The 27640-nt window shown below is 40.1% G+C and overlaps 1 protein-coding gene across 3 annotated transcripts in view; it reads left to right on the top strand.

The window, feature by feature from the left end:
- The window catches only part of fancc (FA complementation group C), a 181488-nt gene that overhangs the window by 7740 nt on the left and 146108 nt on the right, over positions 1-27640 (top strand). The window contains exons 1-2 of one of the 3 annotated variants that reach the window (XM_063068859.1): positions 7926-8195; positions 11350-11589. In XM_063068859.1, coding sequence (XP_062924929.1) covers positions 11407-11589 — 183 coding nt within the window. In that variant the 5' untranslated portion in view covers positions 7926-8195; positions 11350-11406. Of the gene's footprint in view, positions 1-7925; positions 8196-8678; positions 8732-11349; positions 11590-27640 lie in introns of those variants that run through there. The other 2 variants (XM_063068861.1, XM_063068860.1) reach the window with 2 other exon arrangements.

The raw sequence follows: 27640 nt of genomic DNA, 5'->3' as shown, positions 1-27640 counted from the left end.
TCTCAGTACTTTTATATTTGTGTGCTGTAGCACTTACTTTTTATTCGCAGTTATTTTGTAAATAACACTATTCTTTTGCACTTCTGGTCAGATGCTAATTGTATTTCATTGGCTTTGTATCTGTACTTGGCACAGTGACAATAAAGTTGAATCTAATCTAATAAAATTGAAAGAGTTAGTTGAGAGAAACTTTCCAAGGATGTTGCCAGGACTTGAGGACCTGTGTTTCTAGGGAAAGGTGAATAGTCAGGACTTCATTCCCTGGAACGTAGAAGATTGACAGGAGATCTGACAGAGGCAGACAAAATTAATAGGAATATAGATAGGCTAAATGCAAGCAGGCTTTTCCCATTGATACACATGAAATGTTGGAGGAACTCAGCAGGTCCGGCAGCATCTATGGAAAAGAGTAAACAGGCGATGTTTCGGCTGAGACCCTTTTTCGGGACCATTGATGTTGGATGAGACTAGAGCTAAAGGTCATGGGTTAAGGGTGAAAGGCGAAATGGGAACATGGGGGCGTTGCTTCTTCACTCAGGGTGGTGTGAGAGAGTGGCATGAACTGCCAGTGGAAGTGGTGGGTATTGGTTTGATTGCAACATTTAAGAGAAATTTGGATAGGTACATGGATAGGAGGGGCATGGAGGGATATGATCCAGGTGCAGGTTGATGGGACTAGGCAGGTTAATAATTCAGTATGGATTAGATGGGCCAAATGGCTTATTTCTGTGCTGGAGTATTCTATGACTCTAAAATGAATCTCGATTGGTATATAGTCAGTATATGTATGTACTTTGATAATAAATTTACTTTGACTTGAATTTGACTTTGAAGATTTAAAGTCAAGTTTATTGTCATACGTAGAAGTACATGTATGTACATGTATGCACATGTGCAATGAAAAGCTTACTTGCAGCAGCATCACAGGCCCATAGCATTGTCTGAACAATAATCACCAGAAAAGCTTAAATATACACAACTTGCTTTGCAAATTCAGGACAGAAAAAAAGGTCCATTTTAATGCAAAGCGGTCGTAGTGTTGCTAAACCGTAGTGATTAGCATTTTGGCTCAAGAACTGAATGGTTGAAGGGAAGGAGCTGTCTTGAACCTGATGGTGTGGAACTCTGGGTTTCTGCACTTCGTGCGCAAAGATGGCACGGGCTGAATAGTGGGGATTTTTGGTGATAGATCTTGCCTTCTTGAGGCAGTGCCTCTTGTAGGTACTACCAGTGGTAGAGAATTTGCTTCCTTCCATGTGAATTAACTTCTGTTCTCGGCTGTTAGTGAGGTGAGCCTTTGGGTATTTGGACTTTACATGCTGAATAAAGAGTGTTGAATAGAGACACAAGAGACTGCAGATGCTGGAACCTGTAGCAAAAAAACACAGTTGGAGGAATCAGTGCATCAAATGGCATCTGCAGTGTGGTGGGCGGAGAAATTAACAATATTTTGGCGAGACCCTGCATCAGGACTTGGAGTGGAAGAGGAAGATAACCAGTTTAATGAGGGGAGGGAGAGGGATGAGACAATCTGGTAGGTGATAGGTGGACTGGGGGGGTGGGAGTGAAGGTTGATGATGGTGGAAGCAGACAGGTTGATTAAAAAGGCAGATGGAGCCAAGTGAGGGACGGGATGGTAAAGGCGGAGCTAAGGTAACAATTGGGAAACAAAGCCATATCAAGATTATTGAATGTAGTAGACGAGGGTGCAGTAAATGAACATTCGAGTAGCACCATGAAAACAGTTAACATTTCAGGTTAAAGACCGTTCATCATAACAGACAATGCCTGTCCTGCTGAGTTTTTTCAGTATTTTATGTTTTTATTGTTTTTCTTCCAACTATGACAGTGAAGAGTCGCTTTGCTTTCCTCTAGTCCTGAAGCCAAAGTTTTCCAAGATTGAAGCAGAAGCCCTTGGCCTCATCCACTGTTTCTGGGGTTTCTGCATTTGAGTGAGCCTGAGGATCCCGCAGCGTTCATTTGTCCCACCTGGGAGTACTGAGGCACCAGGCTAATTCATTCTTGATGGTAAAAACCACCACGTGAAGAAAGTTATCATTTTCTAGTTTATCTTTCCAGAAGGATTCTGTCCAGTGCCTTATTCTTTGAAATGGCTCTTTCCTGTTTGTTGAGAGTTACTAAAGGCGCTGTTGTCATTGGCAAAGTGTCTGAGTTCCTAGTCAATGAAGGTCTTGATATGTGATTTAATGAACAAATTCACAAGGGTATAAAAATGAGTAACTGATTGCTATTTGGGACCTCCGCCTATCCTGCTAGCCAAATCATTACTAAGGAATCTAATTTCTTCACCTTAATTGTGGCATAATGTAATTTTTGTTGCATTTGTATGAAGTTTGAACATTTTCGATGTTGGTGATATTCAAAAATAAGGATAAGAAGACATACAAAAGGTTGTAGATCATATTGGGGTTTTCAGGATTTGGAAATGCATGGATGCTCAAATGTTGGAATCCGGAACAACACACAAAAAGCTGAAAGAACTCAGCAGGTTATGCAGCATCAATAGAGGAAAATGGACAATTGACTAAGTGGGTCGAGTCCCATCATCTGCGCTGAATGATATTGTCATGTGGATACAGTGTTGTTTGAAATGTGGAATAAAGTTGGGATAATGCATTACTGTTACTTGTGGATTTCTGCAAAGATCCGAACCTCAGTCACTTTTCAATAATGTTGAATTGATGAAAGAACAGTATGTAACTATACAATTGTTGATAATACAAAACAAGGTGGGAAAGTGATGAGTGAAGAGGACAGAAAAGTTTGCAAAAGTTTACTTAGGTTATGTGAGTGGGCAAGGATGTTGAAGTGTATTGGGGGAACAGGGAAACTATTAGTTTTGGTGGAATAACAAAGCATTTTCAAACAGAAAAATTAATAAATGCATGTGGATGGCAGGATCTTGGTGAGTTGGTACACAAAGTGCAGTCAGGAAGAATGGTATACGAGGGGTAATTGATAAGTTTGTGGTCTAAGGTAGAAGCAGTGCAACTTTAGAAAATCTAGCACACTTATTTTTCAACATAGACCCCTCCTACATTTACACACTTAGTCCAGCGGTCGTGGAGCATACGGATCCTTTCTTTGTAGAAGTCGGCGTCTTGGACCTCCAGAAAGTGTTCCACAGCAGGGGTGATTGATAGGTTCGTGGCCTAAGGTAGAAGGAGATGAGTTATTAACTTCGAACTTTCTGCATGATCACTCAAAGAGTTAAACTGCACGTGCATGTAACAAGAGCTGTATAATTCATCTCCTTCTACCTTAGGCCGCAAACTTATCAATCACCCCTGCTGTGGACCACTTCCTGGAGTCCAAGACGCCAACTTCTACAAAGTAGGGATCCGTATGCTCCACAACAGCTGGACTAAGTGTGTAAATGTAGGAGGGGACTATGTTGAAAAATAAATGTGCTAGGTTTTCTAAAATTGACTCCTTCTACCTTAGGCCACGAACTTATCCATCACCCCTCGTATATTCCTTAATCGCACAGAGGTTGGAGGATGGGAATGTGCAAGTCTTACTGCACCTCTGCTGGGCTTCAGGCTAAACCCTAAACCCATACCTGGCATATTTGCTGTTTTACTGTGACCTAAATGCATTTACTTCTGTATCAGTTTGATATTTTTCTCTGTTGTTAATGCCATTATTTGGTCTTTCTAGGAGAAAGAATTCAGAATGTCAAATTGAAAAGTTTGTGCTGCTGACTTGTTTACATTAGCCTTTTTGACACAGGGCTATGTCGCTCCTTAGCTGGGAAAATTTTTATCTGATCAGTGGAATGGGCTTAAAGCCAAGTCCCAAAAATTATAGGCCAATTTAACTGTGCCTTCTAGTTCCCAAACAGGAAGATATTTATGAAGTTAAATGTGGCATAACGTTTCTCTTCTTTTCTGATTGGTTACTACTGGGTGGATTTGAACTGCAACTCAGATGTTACATTGCAGTAAGTTAATAAAAAGAAAGAACGTTATTATATTGTATATACCATTGATGATGAACTCCTTAACTGTGTTTTCCTTAAAGGAATTTGTCAGGCATCCCTCCAACTTGTTTATGGAGTCATTGAACACTGCAGCACAGACACAGGCTCTTCAGCCCATCTAGTCTGCCCAGTCCCATCGATCTGCACCTAGGCCATTACCCTCCATACTCTTCCACGCATGCAACCTATCCAAATTCCTCTTAAATGTTGAGATCAAACCTGCATCCACCACTTCAGCTGGCAGCTCATTCCACACTCTCACCCCCCTCATGTTCTCCTTAAACATTTCACCTTTCACCCTTAACCCATGAAATCTCACCCAATCTCAGTGGAAAAAGCCCACTCGCATTTACCCTGTTTATACTCATAATTTTCAAAGGTTTCAAAGGTACATTTAATGCCGGAGAAATGTATACAATATGCATCCTGAAATTCTTTTTCTTTGCAACCATCCACGAAAACAGAGGAGTGCCCCAAAGAATGAATGACAGTTAAATGTTAGAAACCCTAAGACCCCCCCCAGCTCCCCCCTCCTGCGTGTAAGCAGGAGCAAAGCACTGATCCCCCCTCCCCCACCAGCAAAAAAAGCATTGCCCCCCCCCCCACCGAGCACTCAAGCATGCAGCGAAGCATCAATAAAGACACAGACTTGCAGTACCCCAAAGACTACTGGTTCACCCAGTAATTCGACATGCCACAGGCTCTCTCTCTCCCTAATAAGGGAAAAAAGGGTGTTCCCATTTCATAGTGAGAGGGGAGACATAACGAACAACTTGCTGATGTCTTCCTTTTTTAAAGAAAGGGGCTTCCCTTCCTCCACTATCAACTCTGCTCTTAAACGCATCTCCCCCATTTCACGTACATCTGCTCTCACTCCATCCTCCCGCCACCCCACTAGGAATAGGGTTCCCCTGGTCCTCACCTACCACCCCACCAGCCTCCGGGTCCAACATATTATTCTCCGTAACTTCCGCCACCTCCAACGGGATCCCACCACTAAGCACATCTTTCCCTCCCCCCCCCTCCCCTGCATTCCGCAGGGATCGCTCCCTACACAACTGCCTTGTCCATTCGTCCCCCCCATCCCTCCCCACTGATCTCCCTCCTGGCACTTATCCGTGTAAGTGGAACAAGTGCTACACATGCCCTTACACTTCCTCCCTTACCACCATGCAGGGCCCCAAACAGTCCTTCCAGGTGAGGCAACACTTCACCTGTGAGTCGGCTTGGGTGATATACTGCGTCCGGTGCTCCCGATGTGGCCTTTTATATATTGGCGAGACCCGACGCAGACTGGGAGACCGCTTTGCTGAACATCTACGCTCTGTCCGCCAGAGAAAGCAGGATCTCCCAGTGGCCACATATTTTAATTCCACATCCTATTCCCATTCTGACATGTCTATCCACGGCCTCCTCTACTGTAAAGATGAAGCCACACTCAGGTTGGAGGAACAACACCTTATATTCCGTCTGGGTAGCCTCCAACCTGATGGCATGAACATCGACTTCTCTAACTTCCGCTAAGGCCCCACCTCCCCCTCGTACCCCATCTGTTACTTATTTTTATGCACACATTCTTTCTCTCACTCTCCTTTTTCTCCCTCTGTCCCTCTGAATATACCTCTTGCCCATCCTCTGGGTCCCCCCCCCCCTTGTCTTTCTTCCCGGACCTCCTGTCCCATGATCCTCTCGTATTCCCTTTTGCCTATCACCTGTCCAGCTCTTGGCTCTATCCCTCCCCCTCCTGTCTTCTCCTATCATTTTGGATCTCCCCCTCCCCCTCCAACTTTCAAATCCCTTACTCACTCTTCCTTCAGTTAGTCCTGACGAAGGGTCTCGGCCTGAAATGTCGACTGCACCTCTTCCTACAGATGCTGCTTGGCCTGCTGCGTTCACCAGCAACTTTGATGTGTGTTGCTTGAATTTCCAGCATCTGCAGAATTCCTGTTGTTTGCTGATTTACAATGTTAACAGTCTGTTGTGTTGCTTTTTCTGAGCTCTGTGCCTGAAGGACTCGGGTCTTTGGGCACACAGCCTGCTGCCAGCTTGTTGCTTTTGATCTTCTGTGTACTCCCACGATATATCAGACCGCAGCACCGACCTGGAGTCCGCCCGCCTCCAGAGTCACGAAATCCCGAAACTCCGAAGGCGTGCTAGTCTTCTAGGCCGCATCCTCGGTATATTGAATAGCAGCCAGTTGTGAGACTCTGAGAGCGGGTCCCATTCCTGTAAAGAACCAAAGTCAGTGTGTAGTTCCAGGTCAAGATCTTGAAAAGAACCCTGAAAGGAAAAAATAGAGATATTAAAGATAGAAATAGAGCTGTTTTTGAAGATGCAAGCAAAGGAATCACCATTAGGCGCCATTGTCTCCTAAGCTCCACTCCACTATCGAATCTCTCATCGTTCCCCTACACTCTAGGAAATGAAGTTCTAACCTATTCAACCTTTCCCTACAACTCAGGTCCTCAGGTCCTGGAAACATCCTTTTGATTTTCTCTCAACTTTTTCAATCTTATTGCCATCTTTCCTGTGGGTAGGTGACCAGAACTGCACACAATATTCCAAATGCACCAATTTCTAATACAACTTCAATATGACATCGAAACTCCTGTACTCAGCACTTTAATGACAACTAATGTGCCAAGAGCTCTCTTTATTACCCTATCTACCTGTGACACCACTTTCAAGGAATTATGGATCACTGTTCTACCACACCCCTCAGTGCCTTACCACTCACTGTGTAAGTCCTACTCTGGTTGTCCACCCTAGCCTAGCAATGGGACAATTTGCAATGGCCAATTAACCTACTAACGGGTACGTCTTTGGACTGTGGGAGGAAACCCACACGCACACAGGAAGGAATGTACAAACTTCCTTACGATGGAGGCCAGAACTGAACTCTGAACTCTGGCACGCTGAACTGTAACAGCATCGCGCTAACGGCTACGCTGTTGTGGCACCCTATATGTCAGGTTATTGCAATTGTGAGCCTACAGTAGATCAGGCTTGGTCTGTGATCCCATTCCATTGATATCAATGAGGATTCGTGGCTTTGGAATGGGAATCAATGTACGAGGTAACTGATTTTATTTGTAAGTGTTTTCTGACTTTAGTTAATATTTGTAATTCTGAATCTGTGTATTTTTTTCTTAGCTTATTTTTAAGCTTTCAAATTTACACTTTACTTTATACTTTATTGTCGCCAAACAATTGATACTAGAACGTACAATCATCACAGCGATACTTGATTCTGCACTTCCCGCTCCCTGGATTACAAATCGATAGTAAATATTAAAAATTTAAATTATAAATCATAAATAGAAAATAGAAAAATGGAAAGTAAGGTAGTGCAAAAAAAAACCGAGAGGCAGGTCTGGATATTTGGAGGGTGCGGCCCAGATCCGGGTCAGGATCCGTTCAGCAGATTTAATTTAATTATTTACATCTATTTTAATCATTTAGAACGTTCCTGAATGTCAGGAACATTTAAAGAAGTTTTAGATGAATTACAGACTTTGACTGCAGTCGCACTGGTTATGTCACAAAGGTCAATAATTTCTTCAGAGAAGGAATCTCCTGCTTTGACCATTCTGGCCTACATCTGACTGCAGACCTATGTGTATGAACAACACGTTGCCGCCTCTGAGCTTATCTGGTTAACTCTCACGGTTGTGCCAAATTGATTAAAAACTGTACAGTAAGAATAGAGTGGGGTCACTCCCAGGCCAGCCCTTGCTATTTATGTGTTGCCCATATCCTGTGTTCACTTGAGTTGGTGGCAGTGTGCCACCATCATGATTCACCGCAGGAGAGAGATTTAAGCAGAACTAAGATGTTGATCAAGTTGAGCTGTTGCAACTATTCGTAACCACTCAGATGAATAGTGTTCTATTACACACCTGACTTGTGCCTATGTAGCTGGTGGAATAGCTATTAGATTGGAGAGGGAAGCCTATTGCAGAAGGATAATCATCTGTTGTAGTAGCCACAGCAGTTCTGTTACTTGTTTTGCTGAGTGTCTGATAAAAGCTGACTCCCGGAATGGGGATGCCCTTTTTTGTTGGGCAATACAGCGGCATAGCTGCCTTGCAGCTACAGCAACCTGAATTCAGCCCTGATCTCCAGTTCCGCCTGTGACTCCATGGATTTCCCCCGGATACTCTGGTTTCCTTGCACATCCTAAGACATACAGGTCAGTAAGTTAAGTTGCCCCATGCATGTGAGTGAGTAGTGGAACATGGGGGAGTTAATGGGATTGTGGGGAGATTAGGTTGCAAGGAAAAATATTGGAGAATATGATAGTGTTGTGAGCTGGCTTAAACTTGATAGGCCAAAATAGCCTGCTGTATCGTAAGGAAATATTGGAGATATTCATGGCTGTATTTGTGACATCAAATTATTCTGCTATGTGTCACTCTAGGGTTGTACGTTGCCCATGTCTTGCTGTGTGCAGTTTTAGATTGTCTCATGGAAGCTAAAGGGCATTGCTATCACCACTAGCGATCAGAATCTTAGTTCTTTAGTGAACAGCAGCTGGTAGATTTAGCCAAGCAGGCTCAATTTTAGCCTTTCGTTATGAAGAATTATTTTGAAGGAACATGTGAAATTTTACATTTGCTTCGGTTAAGAATTTTTTATTGTGGAAAACCCTTATTTAGCAGTCGATATGGGTACCATGTCAGTGTTCTTTAGTCGCACTGATCTGATTACTACAACAAAAAGTGAAATGTAAGTAGATATAGAACCAACATAATTCTTGACTTTCTTAACGAGCGTTCATATCTATAATGCTCCAGTATTTTTCTTTAGAAAACGTCTCTGGAATTTCTGGTTTTGAAGCTTGCCCTGTACAACGTGTTTTGGAAGGGAAGCCATTATTTTCAAGGGGGAATTTGAGTTAAATATCATAAGCTACAGGTTAATTTTAAAAATTAGCTTGTATGATTTAGAGCATTCAAATGGTCCCTTTCATTTTTAGAATGGTTCAAAATCCAGTGTTTCTAGACTGAAGGACAATGGAAGACCTGATCGTCATGCAGTGGATTTTTAGTCGAAGTTTTATGTCTCATTAGACTGTGGGAAAACACTCAGCAATAGAGTAAGATATCTTTTTTCAAAGTTCTGTTTATGTCTGGAAAGTATATTTTGTGTTGGTAGTAATGATTGCACTGGCAAGAATAGTGACGTGAGCAATTTGAGATGAATGGTGAGGATCACACAAGAAGTATATTCATAGGGCAGTAAATTGTGTTGCCTTAAGTGATTTTTAGGCTCACATCCCAGAGTTTTGGTATTACTTCACAAAGAGATTTTAGGAACAGCACAGCTAATGGGTGTACTGACTTTGAATTGACTTTGGTCAATGAATCTCAAAGCTTCATTGTTCTTTGGATAAGCTTGCTAACAACAGGGGAGATAGGTTTTCTACACTTTCCTGCTGACAACAGTAAGTCATTAGGTACAGATATTTTAGTACTGTCAACAAATTTGTGTTTCAGCTCTGAACTACTGAGAAAATATTTGTAAGATTTTGCATTTTGCTCCAATGCCATATTTAAGTTTGCTGACGACACCACTATTATTGGCCAAATCAAAGGTGGTGACGAATTAGCATAGAGGAGGGAGATTGAAAATCTGGCTGAGTGGTGCCATAACAACAACCTCTCACTCAATGTCAGCAAGACCAAGGAGCTGATTTTTGACTTTAGCAAGAGGAAACCGAGGTCCATGAGCCAGTCCTCATTTGGGGGAATCAGAGGTTAAATTCCTCAGTGTTATCATTTCAGTGGACCTGTCTTGGGCCCAGCATGTAAGTGCAATTATGAAGAAAACACAGCAGCACCTCTACTTCCTTAGAAGTTTGCGAAGATTTGGCATGACATCTAAAACTGACAAACTTCTATAGATGTGTGGTGGAGAGTATACCGACTGGATGCATCTCAGCCTGGTATGGAAACACTGGTGCCCTTGAACGGAAACTCCTGCAAAGAGTAGTGGATATGGCCCAGTCCATCATGGGTAAAGCCCTCTCCACCATTGAGCATATCTAAATGGAGCGTTGTCACAGGAATGTCCATCATCGAGGACACCCACCATCCAGGCTATGATTTCTTCTCACAGCTGGAAGAAAGTACGGGAATCTCCAGAGTCAGGAACAGTTATTACCCCTCAACCATCAGGCTCTTGAACCAATGGGGATAACTTCATTCAACTTTACTCACGCCATCACTGAACTGTTCCCACAACCTATGGACTCAGTTTCAAGGACTCTTTATCTCTTGTTCTTGATATTGATTCTTATTTATTTTTTGTTATTATTATTATTTTCTCTTGTGTATTTGCACATTGTTTGTTTGCCCTGTTGGGTGCAGTCTTTCATTGATTCTATTATGGTTATTGGATTTACTGAGTATGCCTGCAAGAAAACGAATCTCAGGGTTGAGTATGGTGACAAGTATGTACTTTGATAATAAACTTAATTAGAACTTTGATTTTGTTGGCATCACTTTGATTTACTTTGCATTTCCCTCTGGTTTTTTGAATGTCAAAACTGAAGAAATTGTGTTCCATTGGAATCTTCTACGAATTTTTTCCCGCTTTCTTACTGGTTGAAATTGTTAGGATACAGCAAGTTTAATGAAGTGACTCTTTACCTTATCTAATCATTAAAGCATTAACATTTTTAAAGGAAAATTTAGAAATAACACAGCAAATACTGAAAATGTGAAATAAAATGGAAAACACATGAATTATTCAGCAGGTCAGGCAACATTTATTTACAGAGAAACAGAGGTGAAGATCCTTCAGTTTTCAGAGGTCTTGATACAATATAATCAGATAAGATTTTTGTTTCATGCCTGTTCAAAATTGTGGTTGAGTTGTTACTTTCCAGTGAGTAGTTATTGTAATGAAATTATGGTGGTGACAAATTCAGGTGGTAAAATTTTGGAACCAACCCATAAAACATTTTAGAGTAATTTTCTCATTGAAGCACCTGCAATAACTCCAAAAGACTGAGGTTTGGTAAAATACTGAAAGGCTTTTATTCGCTGTACAATACGACCTCCACGGTGAGTGTCTGCCCCCAGACTGAGAGGGAGGGGCAAGGCGAAACACCTTTATACAGGAAGCTCTGGGAGGAGCCACAGGGGCAGTCAGCAGAGGGGTGTGTCCAGACAGTTAACCCAGTTACAACACATATATATGGTTTACCACATTCATTAGAATTATTGCGCTGTTTTCTCACAAAAGGTCCATTATATATAAACCTTTGATTTGTTTTAAAAACTTGCTGAAAAGCCTTACGTAAAAAAAAGGTTTGAAAGCTCCTTTCTTTTATTTTGCAGATTCCACAGTAAACAGAAGAGTCTTTTCCTTTTGAATGATTTTTAAACTTGAGTCTTATGGCTTGTGTTATGGCCAAAGCAACCTCCATTCCTTCTTCCGGTTTTGCCTTTGAATACTGGTTGAATAAGGCCGTTGAATGGGGGCAGGCCACTACTTTGGAATCCCAGCAAGATGTCTGCCTGCACCTGCCTAAATTACAGGAGTTCCTGAAACAGATTTATGAAGCTATACAGCATATGGTAAGCAATTCACAGAAGGAAAGAATCATTAATGCCAATCTGTTACACAGATTCAGACAAATAGAATGTTAATAGCAGCTAATCTGTTGCTATTTGTTTTCTGAATCTCACTACGTCTAGTTGGGAAACCGGTCATGTCCATTGCTGACAGGAATGTATTTCCTGCAGTTTTGATTTATTATGAAAGGAGATTTTCTCTAGATTGACAGAGATGTCACATGAGACTTCCTAGCTAATCAAGTAATCTAATTTCTTGAATCTTGAAATAAACAATTATGAGGTTTTGAATCGGGTGACTGACAGGTTTTCCACATGTGAGTTGGTACCTTGCCCTTGGGTTGTAGTGTTGATCTTCAACACTGAACTGGTGACTTTGTAAGTATTTCAAAGCTGACGACCATAAATGCATCCAGAATTAAATACTTATAAAAACTGACTTGTAATTTTGAAATTAAGGTAATTTGGTTTAAATAAACATTACTTTAAGTATCATAGTACAGGTGGCCCCCACATTATGACCATTTGGGCTTAAGGAAATTTGTCATTATGGAATTCACAAAGCACTACCCAAAAATCCAAGATGTAGAATGAAATCTTCTCTAACAGAATTATGTGGGGAAAGAATTACTTAAATATAAAGCGTGAAAGAAATAACAAATTTTGATCTTTTTTTTCATCAAGTTTCTTAAACAGAAGTGCAGCTAATGTGTTTTTTTTTAATGTGATAGGTTCATTTTGCTATCAGTTTTTTCTCCAAGAGTTTTCCGTATTATTTTCTCTTAAGATGTTTGATACAGCCAGCAAGTTTAAGTGCAAGCTGCAAATGTTAATGACTACTGTATTTGTTGTGAGATAAATCATTAAACTATATTTGATATGTCTCCATTCCATCTGAAGGTTGAAAGGTGATAAGCATTTACCATTGCATGTGTCTCTAGTTGTTGGTCTCATAAGAGTTTGGTTTACCAGTTTCCAAAGCAAATAACTTAAGTGGCTCTCCAACATTCCCCCTACTCCCACTGCCATAAAACCATGAACCTGTAGCTGTATACACATCATTACTGTTGAGAGAAAATATACCTAAGACTCTATTTGCAATTATAATGTGAGTTCCACTTTAATTGTATAATGTAAGTTGCAGTGTAAAACGCAAACAAAATTGAAAAGGGTGAATATAGGACTGAAATTGTTATATTTGAATGTACACAGTATATGGAATAAGTGAGATGAACTCATAGCACAGTTACATATTGACATATATGATGTTGTAGGCATCACTGAATCATGGCTGAAAGAAAATTATAGCTGGGAGCTTGAAGTCCAAGGATATACATTGTATTAGAAGAACAGTCAGGTAGGCAGAGGGGGTGATGTGGTCCTGTTGGGAAAGAATGAAATCAAAGCATTAGAGAGGTGACATAGGATCGGAAGGTGTTGAGTCATTATGGATAGAGCTAAGGAACTGCAAGGGCAAAAAGATCCTGATGTGAGTTGTATACAGACCCCTAAACAGTAGTAAGGATGCGGGCTGCTAATTAGAACAGGAGTTAGAAAACGCAAGCCAAGAGGCCAATGTTACAATAATCATGGAGGATTTCAATATGCATGTAAATTGGGATAATCAGGCTGGTTCTGGATTCCAAGGGGGCATTTTCTAGAATGCCTACAAGATGGCTTTTAAGAGCAGCTTGTGGTTGAACCCTCTTGGGGCAAAGTGACCATAATATGATTGAATTCACCCTGAAATTTGAGAAGGAGAAGCTAAAGTCAGATGTATCAGTATTACAGTTGGCTAAAATTAATTGGAAAACAACACTGGCAAGGATGAAGGCAGAAAAGTAATGGCAGGAATTTCTGGAAGCAATTCAGAAGGCACAGGAGATATATATTCCAGAGAGGAAGAAGTATTCTAAAGGCAAGATAACGCAACTGTGGCTAACAAAAGAAATCAAAGCCAAAGTACAATAGAGCAAAAGTTAGTGGGAAGTTAGAGGATTGGGAAGCTTTTAAAAACCAACAGAAAGCAACTAAAAAAAGTCATTAAAAAGGAAAAGTGGAAGTACCATAGTGGAGTAGGACATGGGAAAACTAAGTTGGAAAGGGAGGATTAATTTGAGATTAGTAGATCAGGTTTCATAGTTCATTTATTTTTGAGTATTTCTGCCCTACTTAAGATGATTTTTGAGATTAGCTGGAGGTCTAGAGGGACATGACAGCAGATTTAGAACTGGATATGTCAGTGTTTTAGATTAATCTGCTTTCCTAGATTAAGAGAATAATCTAAAAAATTTGTCAAACACCAACTTTTTTTTCACATTTCCTTTGATTACAGATGGCAAGAAAATACAGTATTAACTTACTCCATGAATGGGTCAAGTATACTGATTATTGTAATTTAAAGAGATGGGGAGATTTGATAGCATAATGCTGCTAACACCATGTTCTCAGTAATATTCTTAACAACAGTAATTATTTGAGATAGTTGCTCTGCTTTACAGTAATTTGGTCCACCATTTCCTTTCCATGTTTCTTTTCCTCTGTGTCAACAATTTTGGTAATTTGCTATAACATCTCTTATTGTAGCTTAGCATCAGTAGTTTATCAACATTCCTATGAAGTTTCTAGGGTTGTTTTTGCATTTCAAAGCCTGTATGTATATTCAAGTTACTGTTGTTTCTTTGCACCCCAGCCAGGAGTCTTAGAATCAGAAGCAGGTTCATTACCACTGACATATGATGTGAAATTTGTTGTTTTGTGGGAGCAGAACTGTGAGAATACATAAAAATCTATAAATTACAAAAATAAATAAATATTATATAAAAAAGGGAATTATGTGATAGTTTTCACAGACTGTTTAGAAATCTGATGGTGGTGGCATTGAAGCTGTTCCTAAATCACTGAGAGTGGGTCTTCAGACTTCTGTATAAGACCACAAGACTATAAGATATTGGAGCAGAATTAGGCCATTTGGCCCATTGAGTCTGCTCCACCATCTATTTTTCCTCTCAGCCAAATCTCCTGCTTTCTCCCTATACCCCTTCATGCCCTGACCACTCAAGAACCTATCAACCTCTGCCTTAAATATACGTAAAGTCTTGGCCTCCACAACTGCCTGTGGCAAAGAATTCCACAGATTCACCACTCTCTGGCTAAAGAAATTCCATTCTAAAAGGATGCTCCTCTTCTTCTATTTGTGTTGGGCACGTGGCAAAGTGGTTAAGGCGTTCGTCTAGTGATCTGAAGGTCGCTAGTTCGAGCCTCAGCTGTGGCAGCGTGTTTGTGTCCTTGAGTAAGGCACTTAACCACACATTGCTCTAGTGTCTGTGCGAGGAGTGGCGCCCCACACAGACCTCCAATCTGCGCCTTGTAAGGCATGAAAATGCTCGACGCAGGCCTCTCATGTTCTGAGTCGACGTTCCCTCCCCTCTATTGTGAGGATGTGTCCTCTCAAATTAGACTCTCTCAATATAGGAAACATCCTCTCCACATCTACTCTATTCAAGGCCTTTCACCATTTGATGCTTTAATGAGGTCGCCCCTCGTTCTTCTCAATTTTGGAGAATACAGGCCGAGAGCCATCAAATGCTTTTCATATGACAAGCCATTCAACCCTGGAAACGTTTTTGTGGAACTCCTTTGAAACCTCTTCAGTTTTCAGCACATCCTTTCTAAGATAAGGGGCCCAAAATTGCTTGTAATACTCCAAGTGAAGCCTCACCAGTGCTTTATAAGGTCTCAACATTACATCTTTGTTTTTGTATTCTAGTCCTCTTGAAATAAATGTTAACATTGTTTTTGCCTTCGTCACCACAGACTCAAACTACAAATTAACCTTTAGGGAATCTTGCACAAGGACTCCCAAGTCCCGTTACTTCTCAGTTCTCCATTTAGAAAATAGTCAACAATTTCATTTCTTCTACCAAAATGTATGACCATACACTTACTGACACTGTATTCTATTTGCCATTACGTTGTCCATTCTCCTAATCTGTCTGTCCTTCTGTAGTCTCTCTACTTCCTCAAAACTGCCTGCCCCTCCACCTATCTTTGTATCACCTGCAAACTTTGTAACAAAGCCATCAATTCCATCATCCAATCATTGACGTGTAACGTAAAAAGATTTGGTCCCAACACAGACCTCTGTGAAACACCATGAGTCACCGGCAGCCAATCAGAAAAGGCTCCCTTTATTCCCACTGTTTATCTCCTGCCAATCGTCTACTTTATCCATGCTTGAATCTCTCCTGTAATCCTGTGGGCTCTTGGCTTGTTGCAATCATCTTTGCATCATCAATGGGGATGGGAGAGTTTCCGGAGGATTGAAGGGTTGCGGATGTTGTTCCTTTATTCAAGAAAGGGAGTAGAGATAGCCCAGGAAATTATAGACCAGGGAGTCTTACTTCAGTGGTTGGTAAGTTGATGGAGAAGATCCTGAGAGGCAGGATTTATGAACATTTGAAGAGGTATAATATGATTAGGAATAGTCAGCATGGCTTTGTCAAGGGCAGGTCGTGCCTTATGAGCCTGATTGAATTTTTTGAGGATGTGACTAAACACATTGATGAAGAGCAGTAGATGTAGTGTATATGGATTTCAGCAAGGCATTTGATAAGGTACCCCATGCAAAGCTTATTGAGGAAGTAAGGAGGCATGGGATCCGAGGGGATATTGCTTTGTGAAATCCAGAACTGGCTTGCCCACAGAAGGCAAAGACTGGTTGTAGACGGGTCATATTCTGCATGGAGGTCGGTGACCAGTGGTGTGCTTCAGGGATCTGTTCTGGGACTCTTACTCTTCGTGATTTTTATAAATGACCTGGATGAGGAAGTGGAGGGATGGGTTAGTAAGTTTGCTGATGACACAAAGGTTGGAGGTGTTATGGATAGTGTGGAGGACTGTCAGAGGTTACAGCGGGACATTGATGCAAAACTGGGCTGGGAATTGACAGGTGGAGTTCAACCCAGATAAGTGTGAAGTGGTTCATTTTGGTAGGTCAGATACGATGGCAGAATATAGTATTAAAGGTAAGACTCTTGGCAGTGTGGAGGATCAGAGGGATCTTGGCGTCCGAGTCCATAGGATATTCAAAACAGCTGCGCAGGTTGACTCTGGTTAAGAAGGTAGACGGTGTATTGGCCTTCATCAATTGTGGAACTGAATTTAGGAGCTGAGAGGTAATGTTGCAGCTATATAGGACCCTGGTCAGTCCCCACTTGGAGTACTGTGCTCAATTCTGGTGGCCTCACTACAGGAAGGATGTGGAAGCCATAGAAAGTGTGTAGAGAAGATTTACGAGGATGTTGCCTGGATTGGGAAGCATGCCTTATGAAAACAGGTTGAGTGAACTCGGCCTTTTCTCTTTGGAGTGACGGAGGATGAGAGGTGACCTGATAGAGGTGTATAAGATGATGAGAGGCATTGATCATGTGGCTAGTCAGAGGCTTTTTCCCAGGGCTGAAATGGTTGCCACAAGAAGACACAGGTTTAAGGTTCCTGGGAGTAGGTGCTGAGGAGATCTCAGGGGTATGTTTTTTACTCAGAGTGGTGAGTGCGTGGAATGGTCTGCTGGCAATGGTGGTGGAGGCGGATACAATAGGGTCTTTTGAGAGACTTTTGGATAGATACATGGAGCTTAGAAAAATAGAGGGCTATGGGTAAGTCTAGTAATTTCTAAGGCTGGCAAATGTTTGGCACAACTTTGTGGGCTGAAGGGCCTGTATTGTGCTGTAGGTTTTCTATGTTTCTATGTTTCACCCTATTTTTATCCCTGTTGATCTTCTATGACTCTGTCAAGTCACCCTTCAATCTCCTATGTACCATAAGGAATAAAGTGCAAGGGCTAAAGTACTCTGAGTTGTCAGGCCTTTTATCAGCAGCATCCTTCTTGTTGCCCAGCTGTACTTCCTTAGTTGGACTAAATAGGAAATAGGGAGCTAATGAAGCCAGGGCTAGAGTATAATTCTTCTGATGTGGCATTCTTAGTGTGCAGACCACTGGTGAAGTCTGTATACTGTGTTTGATGTTTCATGCAGTCTTCAGGTCTTCAGTTTTTCAATGGGCAAGGACATTTTTTATCTTGACGTGGCAATGCCATGATTTTCAATAGATTTGCCAGTTTCTTTGCAAGCATGTATAGTGTGGTTAGAGCAATATATATTAATTTATGCATTTCTGAAACTATCCTATTTCTTGACAACCCTTAGCCTATAACATCTGATTCTTGATGAACAGAGCTTGGGGCATCCAATGCCCTTTGATTGGATAGTTTTATTGCTGCATTTCGATTTATTGTTTATTTTTTGGGGGTGGGGGGAATCTAGGCTTTTCTAGCAAGGCTAGCACTTACTGCTGGTCCTTAACTTGCCCTTGTAAAGGTGATTTTTGAGCTGCCACCATTATCCAATGCAGTCCTGCGGGTGAAGTTATCATACATTTCTGCAGAGTAGGGTGTTCCAGGATTTTGACTGACCAGTAATATATTTCCATATTGGGATGACATCTGATTTTGAGGAGCACCTATGCTGTTCATGTTCCCATGTCCCTGCCCCCCTTGTCCTGCATGGTAGTAGAGGTTTGAGGTGTATAAGATGCTGTTGGAGAGTATGTTTAGAGTAGTGGTTGGAGTACCAATTGTTTATTTAATATTTCAGTAATATTTGACTAATATTGTACATATATTGTTTGATTAAGCATTTTTTGTTTAAATAATTCATTATAAGTTATATGTAAAAGTACTTAAATGGCATATGTCATCACGCCACTGCGTCATATGTGCGCACCTCACTAAGGTAAAAGTGAATACACAAGTTAACCCTGACTCCATGTTTTTCTTTTGATTAGTTTTATATTTTGAAATTATAAAACACAACACCAATCAAATTGGCTGTTTTGTCCTTGACAACATTAAGATTCTTGGAAATGTTTGGAGCAACAGTCTTCTAGGCAAGTATTCCATCACATTCCTGACTTGTGTCTTCCGGATGTTAGGATTCCTAGATGTCTAGAGTCCTTCAGCATAGCATACTCAGCTGCTGGATAAATGCTATGTAGTTCCAACATTTATTTGGCTGATCTGGATAAACTGGTCAATGGTAAATCTCTGGATGCTTGTGTGCTGTATGAATCCAGCCACCTGAGTAGTTTCCCATTGATGTTGATTGATTCATTTTTACTAGAGGACCTTGATCGCACACTGATGTTAAGGACAGTTGCTTGCGCATCACTTGTGTAATTCAGTTTTTTAGACCATGTTTGTACCTGGGCTTTGATGAGGTTCAAATATCAGTAGGAGAGGTGGGTCTTGTCCCGAAACGTCGACTGTACTCTTTTCCATAGATGCTGCCTGGCCTGCTGAGTTCCTTCAGCATTTTGTGTGTGTTGCTTGGATTTCCAGCATCTGCAGATTTTCTCTTGTTTGTGGGTAGAAGAGGTTGCCTTGTTTCCAAAGCAAGTCACTTGAAACTAGTCTTCCACTGTAAATTGGCAGCCTTGATTGTTGTCCCTGGTAGCTTAGTTTTCTATGTACATTTTGTATTTATATTTTCCACAGTAATCCCTTAAGAGTGAATTTTTATTCTTTTTCTCAAATTTTTTGGTAGTGATTTGTGAAATTTATAAAGGTGAATTTCTGTTCTGAAACCACTCTAACACAAAGGTGCAGTGTATTTATAAGGGCATACATTGAATTGGAAAGAAAGCATTTGTTGGGTGTAATTTAAAGGTGGTGAAGGGATGTAAGAACGAGAGTGATTCTGAGTGGTAAATGGGAGTGTGTGTGCATATACAGAGTGATGGGCAACTGACTGAGAAAACATACTGAAGAGTTTTAAGATGTAGGTGAATGTATCACTGTTCTCACCTTCACTGGTCTACCTAGGTCTCCGAACTGCTGTCTTTGTCCTGTTCAGCAGTATGGCATTGTGCAGACTTTGTTAACCTCCTCTGGTCTCCGTCCAAGCAGCTTTCTCAGTTTCTCCCTAGCAAGCAGTTTCACCACTCATCACAACTATCACTAGCAGTATATTTAGGGATCTGTCACTGAGCGGGGAGGTAGGGTTTGATCTCCGGACTTGATTATGATAAGTTCTTTTCTTTGGCCCAACTCATTTAAATTGCGTAATTTTAATGTCTAAGTTTTGTTATATTAATTATTATGCCTCCTGATGTTGGAAATCCTACGGTTATGTAGTGGCTGAATTTAAAAAAGCTATTGATGATGTGTCCCATTGATTTCTAGGTTTCCCTCAACTTGCTAGGACCTCCTACATTCAATGTGCCACAAACTTAAAAATTTCTGCCCTGTCTGAAAAATGGGCTGGATTTTATTTGACCAGAGAGATAAAATGGAAATACTTCTAGTTAACTAAATAGGTGGAACCAGCTATAAACACTTGCAGCATTTATGATTAAAACAGAATGTTGCAAATGGAGCTAATTCATGTTAGTCTTTGACTGTTTCATATTCTATTAAAATGAATCCTAAAAATTGCAAAAAATGTCAAGACTATAAATTTCAAAAATTAGAAGTGAAATAGAAAGGAGCAAGGAATGATACTGATATTCCAGATGGGGAGTAACAGACCTTGTAGAACTTTTAGAATACTTCTATATACCACTGGGCCACCAGTATGGTGAGGTATAGGTACCATGTAAAATTTGCTTGCAGCAGCATCCACAGGCATGTAAGTTTAGACAACACACAGAAAAGAAATTACATATAAATTATGTAAGACAGTGAAGAGGAAAAAAAGTGTGCAAAACAAGATACTAGTGCAAAAAAAACATAACCAGAGACAAGTCCACAGTACTGCAAGAGGTGACGTAGTTGAGATTTACAACAGTCTGAACCAAGTAAGCCTGTCTCTTTAAAACTACTTCAGATCTGGTTTGATTAAGGAAAAATGGTGTTACAAATTAGTTCATCTAAGAAATTAGGACCAAAAGTAATTCATATTTAAAAGAGAATGAGATCCAGAAGTATGAGTACCTGGCTGCAATCAATACGATAGAGAAATTCAGGCCAAAGATCTCCATCTACTGTACAAAATGGAAATAGATAAGTTTAAAGACAAGAAGTAGGTTGTTATAGAATAAATGAAAGCCAAACAGGAAAATGTAAAATAGAATTGAAATGTTATTTTTGAAAATAATTAAACATTTTAATTGCTATTTGAAATTTTAGGAGAGACTCTAATTTTAAAATTAGAGGAAAATATGAAATCTTGCATGATATAACTGTTGGTGAATACAACACAAAGTTAAAAGCCTAAAATTAAAACTTGAGCAATGGCTTGTGAGATGAATGAAGTGACACACTTGCAAACTTGCAACTTGTTCATCTCCTAAATGTAAGGAATCAATATCAAAATATGTTGGTTATTTTGTGCAACCAGTAGATTAGCCCTTTCTGGTATTGCAAATGGTCTTTTATTGTCACATCTTCCATACTCTTCATACTGATGAAATTATTACACAGTATTGTTACACAAAAACTTTTCAAGATTAAAACAATTTTCAGCACAAAATAACATGCATAACAAACTGTTTGAAAACCATATTGCTCTCTACATACTGAATGGGGAGAGGGTTCTCCTGAAAAAATTAGTTGGATGCAGAACCAAGGATGCTTCCACTGTAGATCAAGAGCCATAGGGATTCAGAGGTTAGGAGCAGACAGGTGTTTTTGTGATTGCAGATGTGATTTTCAGATAGGATGTATTCCTCCCAGTGTCAGGATTTAGAATAGCATTGAATGTCTGAAAAACATTTGGGAAGGGCATATAAAGTTTGAGTTCTGTATTGAGATAAACAACATAGATGGGAACATGGTTGAGGGTCTGTGTGCACATTTTAAAGTGACACAGTGAAGCAAGATGTAGCTCTGCTGCCTTAGTTCCGCAACCTTGGTTCAACTCTGACCCCAGATACTGTCTCTGTGGAGCTTGTACATTTTCCCTGTAACTGCACCAGATTCCCCCTGATGCCCCTGTTTTCTGCAGTGTTCTCAAAGATGTGGTTGTTGGCAAGTTAACAGTTTCCTGTGAATCACTTGTAATATAAAAGGAAATGTGTATGGGAATGCTCAATGGGCCTGTGGCAGTCTCCTGTATTGAAAAGAAGTGAGTGAAGAAGGATGTTAAAGGTACTAAGTTCTGAATTACTCTTGGTGCCTCATGCTGATGTGAAAAGAAACAGAACGTATGACTGAAGAGATGGTGCAAGAAGGAGGGCTTTTGATTTGGTGCCAAAATCAGTGCCCTGTTTGGCAAATGTGCTAGTAATGGCAGTGAGAGTTTAAACCAGCTTGACAGTGGAATAGAGAGCTTAGCGAAGGTAAAGGAAGAATCAAATACAAAACTAGAAGTAGATAACAGATTAACTGGAAGTTCTGAAAGCTGAGAAAACAGAAGTTGGGCATACAGTGGTTGCTGCAGTTCATGGAATATGCTTATGTGTCTTGAATAAAGCAGAAGAGATGAGGTCACATAGGTGAAAGTATGATATCATAGCTATTCTAAAAACTTGTATTTATGAGTCCTGTTTTCTGTCCAGATGGCATTCAAACAAAAGTTAGTATTTCCAGTTAAGAGGAACAGTGGGATAAGTTAGTGGCCATATTTATCAAAGAAATAATCACATTTGTGAGAATGGGTGATAAGATGGGTGGATGATCAAAAAAGGCTATATAGTTTGTCCCAAAGAACAATAAAGGGGTATGCACATTGTTTAATAATACTGTGGGAGCTCGTTGGTTGGTAGGATGTCCATAAATCAGGTTTTCATAATTTGAGGAGAGCCTGTTCTTGGATTCAGGGTAGTTTGGAGGAAAACTCCCCTGAGCCCACCATTAAGCACATCTACAAAGAGCAATATTGCAGTGAAGCAGCGTCCATCATTGAAAAACCCCACCATCTAGGCCGTATTCTATTCTCACTGTTACCGTCAGGAAGAAGGTACAGGAGCCTGAGGTTATTACACCTCAACCATCATCCTCTTAAAACAGAGTGGATACCTTCACTCACCCCAACAATGAACTGATATGTCAACCTGTGGACCCACTTTCAAGCACTCTACAACTCTCATTCTGAATTTTTTTTTGTATTTGCACAGTATGTTGGCTTTTGTATATTGGTTGTTCATCGTTGCTGTGTGCAGATTTTCATTGATACTATTCTTTTTTTTGATAATAGATTTACTTTGAACTTTGAAATAAAAAAAGGAAATCTGAATTAAAAATTATTGGAACTATTTAGCAGGTCAGGTGGTATTTGTGGAAAAAGAAGTAGAGTATACATTTAGAGATGATAGAAGATGAAATTTATTGAGTTGTAACATTAACTTTGTATCTCTGCTGCCTTACCTGATTTTTGTAAATATATATATTAGAGGAATTTAACTAGGTTAATTCCTGGGATGAGGAGTTTAACTTTTGAGGAAGGCAAGAGCAGATTGGTCTTGTGCTTGTTAGAGTTCAGGATAAAAAGAGGTAGTTTGATTGAAAAGTGGATGCTGAAATTTGCATTAGTGGGGAGAGAGGTTTCCAATTAAGAAAACATTCTTCCACTCTGTCTCTCTTTCTACATGCATGCGTCTTTGGACTGTGGGAGGAAACTGGAGCATCCGGAGGAAACCCAGGCAGTCATGGGGCGAATGTACAAACTCCTGACAGACAGCAGCAGGAATTCAACCTGGGTGTTTGGAAATGTAAAGCATTGTGCTAACCACAATGCTGCTGTAGTTTTAGTATAAAGGATTACCCATTGAAGACAAATGAGAAGGAAACTTTATGGAATTGGAATTGGTTTATTATTGTCACATCTACTGACATACGGTGAAAATCTTGCATACTCTTCATACAGATCAAATTATTACACAGTTGTTACACAAACATTGATCCAGATTAAAACAATTTTTCAGAACAAAATAACATGCAAAAGTATTGATTAAAAACCCAAGGGTTGTGTTTTATGAGGCATCTTCATCGTCCTATCCATGCTACGAAGTTTATCTATTTAAGTTAACCCATGAGATAATGTCACTACACTTAGTAGGTTCTTCAAAATGACTTGGGGTAAAGCAGGCTATTTTATCTAAAGAATTGTACAAATTTGTGAACCTTCCCAGATTGTCAAACATGAAATGTCTCAATTTTTAGAGATGTATTGGTACTAATATATTAGGTAGACTTCTTTGGGACAGCAACATCAGATCAGTTTTCCTCTAGTAATCTGGATTTGCCTTTCCAATATATTTGCATCTGTGAAAGTTTGGAAGACCAGACCCTTAGTGATTGACAAAGTGGCAACGTTTGTTGCTGACCTTGAAGAAAGCCGCTCGTGACTATCCACTGATGTCTTGAATGGATCTTTATTTCCTAGGGTTACATTTGTTATGATATTGACCTGAGGGAACTCTGGTTTTGTAGTGTGGTCTCACACAACGGTAATTGTTCTCAAGTCTATTGAGCTTCCAGTATTGAAGAACTAGACAGTAAATGTTAGGGTCCTGTATAGTACTGCAGAACAGGGAAGTCTAAAAGTACATGGATCCCTGAAAATAGTGACACAGGCAGACAGGGTGGTGAAAAAGGTACTTAGCAGGCTTGTCTTCATCAGTCAGGGAACTGGGTGTAAGAGTTAAGATGTCATGTACAATTGCACGAAATGTTGGTGAGACCACACTTAGTGGACTGTGCATTTCTGGTCGCCTAGCGATAAGAAATGTATCAACAAGCTGAAAGGATGCTGGAAGGATTCATAAGGGTGTTACAAAGTCTGGAGCCATGGGTATAAGAGGAGACTGGATAGGCTGGTGCTATTTTCTTTGGACCATAAGAGGCTGAAGAGTGACCATATCAAGGTGTATAAATCATGAGGTTCAGAGATAAGCTGAATGGTAAGTCTTTTTCCTAGAATCTGGGAGGCTATTGTTAGCAGGCATAGATTTAAGGTGAAGGTGAGAGAGAAGTTTAAAGGGGAATTGAGGGCAAGTTTTTCCACAGAGAGGATGTGGAATGAACTGCTGGAGGAAGTGATAGAGGCATAATTGTAACTTTTTAAAAAATTTTATTTTTATTTGGATAAGGTATTCACAAGTAATACACAAACTTTTTTACATATATAACCTTTTCCATTTTTAATGTGAGTAAATCTATATTAATTTGTACATTCACAAGTGCACATTGAGATAATATAGAAAATAATTAGGCGCTCAAATAGATGTTTATGTGCAATTGTAATTCCACTCTATTAAACTAAATAATAATAGTTGTTATAAAAATATTAGTAATAGTGGTTGAATACTAATTTCCATGTATCTCTTCTGGTCCAAAATTTTCCTAGATCTTTACTTGTGTTACTTCCACATTTTCCAAAAAAAAACAGTAAACATTTGACCCAAGGGTGCTTACATTAACACTATTACTATGTTGGTGAGACACAGTATAAACCATTTGGAGGGTCATCTAAAGTCTGCTCGCTTTGAGGTTATAAATTCAATGCATTTATTCCAAATTTGATAAAATTTTTCCTTGTGAATTCTCAGAGAGTAGGTCATCTTTTCCATTTTAAATATTTCCAAAATGATTTCATGCCAATCTTCTAATGTAGGTGATGTTGGATTTAACCACATTCTGGTGAATGATTTCTTTCTTGCCGCTAAAAGGGCCTGCAGCAGCTTTATATCTTTCTTCTGTTCCAAAAACAATACATGCCCCAATTAGAGAGTCTCAAAGTTCAGAGGTATCTGAGTCTTAAATACCTTAACTAATGTTCTGTGAATACTTTCCCAAAATAAACTTAATTTAGGGCAATCCCAAAAAATATGGAAATGATTTGCCTCCTTGGAGCCACACCTTCTCTAACATGCCACGTTTGTGTCTTTATATTTTTCCTGGTATGGGGTCTTGAAGTATCATAATATTTTTCCAACAATGTTCTCTCCAAATCAAAGAGTTAGTCAAAGACCACTGGAAGCTACATATTTTCCCCCAAGCCTCCTCTGAAAGTACCAACCCCACTTCTTTCTCCCACTTCTCTTTAACATACAATGTGTTTTCATTTTTGGCATGAGAGAGGGCATTATATAATCGAGAAATTGATTTACTTGGTACTGAACTGTAAGCCGAATTCAGAATCTTGAAAAGTTCTAATTCTACTGTTGATAAGTCTGTATATCTACAACTCTGGTTAACATGATGTCGTACTTGAAAGTACCTAAAAAAAAAAGTCATTGTGTTCTAGGCCATGTTTGTCCTGCAGGGATTGAAAACTTTGTAATACACTTTTATGTGTGAATGAGAGGTAGGTTGTAAGACCTTTCTTAATCCACAGTTCAAATCTTTTATCTCCTCTGCTGGGAAGAAATTCGGTATCATAAGCACACCATCTGAAAAGTTTTAACATGTCATTGATTCCACATGAATTAGCCACCTTCTGCCATACTTTTAATGTGAGATTTATCCAGCTGTTTTTAATCTTTTCCAATTGGGCCATCAATCCTCCGTCCGGTATTGAGGCCTGTAGAGGAAAACTGTCAATCAATCCAAATTCTATTTCTTTCCACCTAGCCTTATATTCCCTATTGCACCAATATAATGGAGGGGTTATCTGTGAAGCATAAAAATAATTTTTAAACAAGGAAGTGCCATACCTAATTGTAACTTTTTAAAGACATTTAAACAGATACATGGATAAGAATGGATAGGAATGGTTCAGAACAGGGGTTTCCAACCTTGGGTCCATGCATTCCTTGCTTAATGATATTAGTCTATGGCATAAAAATGTTTGGGAGCCCCCGGTTTAGAGGGATGTAGGCCAAACAGGAAGTAGCCAGGCAAATTGAAGTAGCCTAGATAGGGACGTGGTCAGCATGGGCAAATTGGGCTGAAGAACTTTGTTCTGTGTAGTTGCAGACATTGCTGTAATCCTTCTGTGAGGCTTGGTGTTTAGGGGTGGGACATTCCAGGTGTTCACTCGGGTGATTACAAGACAGAGAAATAAATGAGCAGGCAGCTAGTTTAGGTGACTCCTGAAGGTATCTTGCTCTCTAAGCATTTTGTTTCTACGTACTGAATGGGGAGAGGGTTTCCCTGAAAAAACTATCTGGAGACAGAGCAATGGATGTTTCCTCTGTAGATCAAGCGTCGTAGGGATTCAGGAGTTAGTGACAGACAGCTGTTTCTTTGATTACAGATCTGATTTCCAGATAGGATGTATCCTTCACAGTGTCAGAATTTAGAATAGCACTGAATGTCTGAAGAACTTTTGGGAAGGACATATAAAGTTTGAGGTCTGTATTGAGATAAACAGCATAGATGGAAGCAAGGATGAGGGTCTGTGTGCACATTTTAAAGTGACAGTGAAGCAAGATGTAGCTCTGCTGCCTCAGTTCCAGCAACCTTAGTTCAACGCTGACCCCAGATACTGTCTCTTTGGAACTTGCGCATTTTCCCTGTAACTGCATGAGTTTGCCCCTGATGCCCCTGTTTTCTGCAGTGTTCTCAAAGACGTGGTTGTTGGTAAGTTAACAGTTTCCTGTGAATTACCTGTAATATACAAGGAAATGTGTATGGGAATGCTCAATGGGCCTGTGGCAGTCTCCTGTATTGAAAAGAAGTGAGTGAAGAAGGATGTTAAAGATACTAAACTCTGGATTACTCTTGGTGCCTCGTGCTAATGTGAAAAGGAACAGAACATATGACTGAAGAGATGGTGCAGGAAGGAGGGCTTTTGATTTGGTGCCAAAATCAGTGTCCTGTTTGGCAAATGTGCTAGTAATGGCAGTGAGAGTTTAAACCAGCTTGACAGTGGAATGGAGAACTTAGTGAAGGTAGAGGAAGAATCAAATACAAAACTAGAAGTAGATAACAGATTAACTGGAAGTTCTGAAAGCTGAGAAAACAGAAGTTGGGCATACAGTGGTTGCTGCAGTTCATGGAATATGCTTATGTATCTCGAATAAAGCAGAAGAGGTGAGGTCACGGATAGGTGAAAGTATGATATCATAGCTATTCTGAAAACTTGTATTAATGAGTTCTCTGTCTAGGTGGCAT

This window comes from Mobula hypostoma, chromosome 16 (genome assembly GCF_963921235.1).
Source record: "Mobula hypostoma chromosome 16, sMobHyp1.1, whole genome shotgun sequence".
NCBI lineage: Eukaryota > Metazoa > Chordata > Chondrichthyes > Myliobatiformes > Myliobatidae > Mobula > Mobula hypostoma.
Note: the sequence above shows the minus strand (reverse complement) of the source record. Positions and strands in the feature narration are given on the sequence as shown.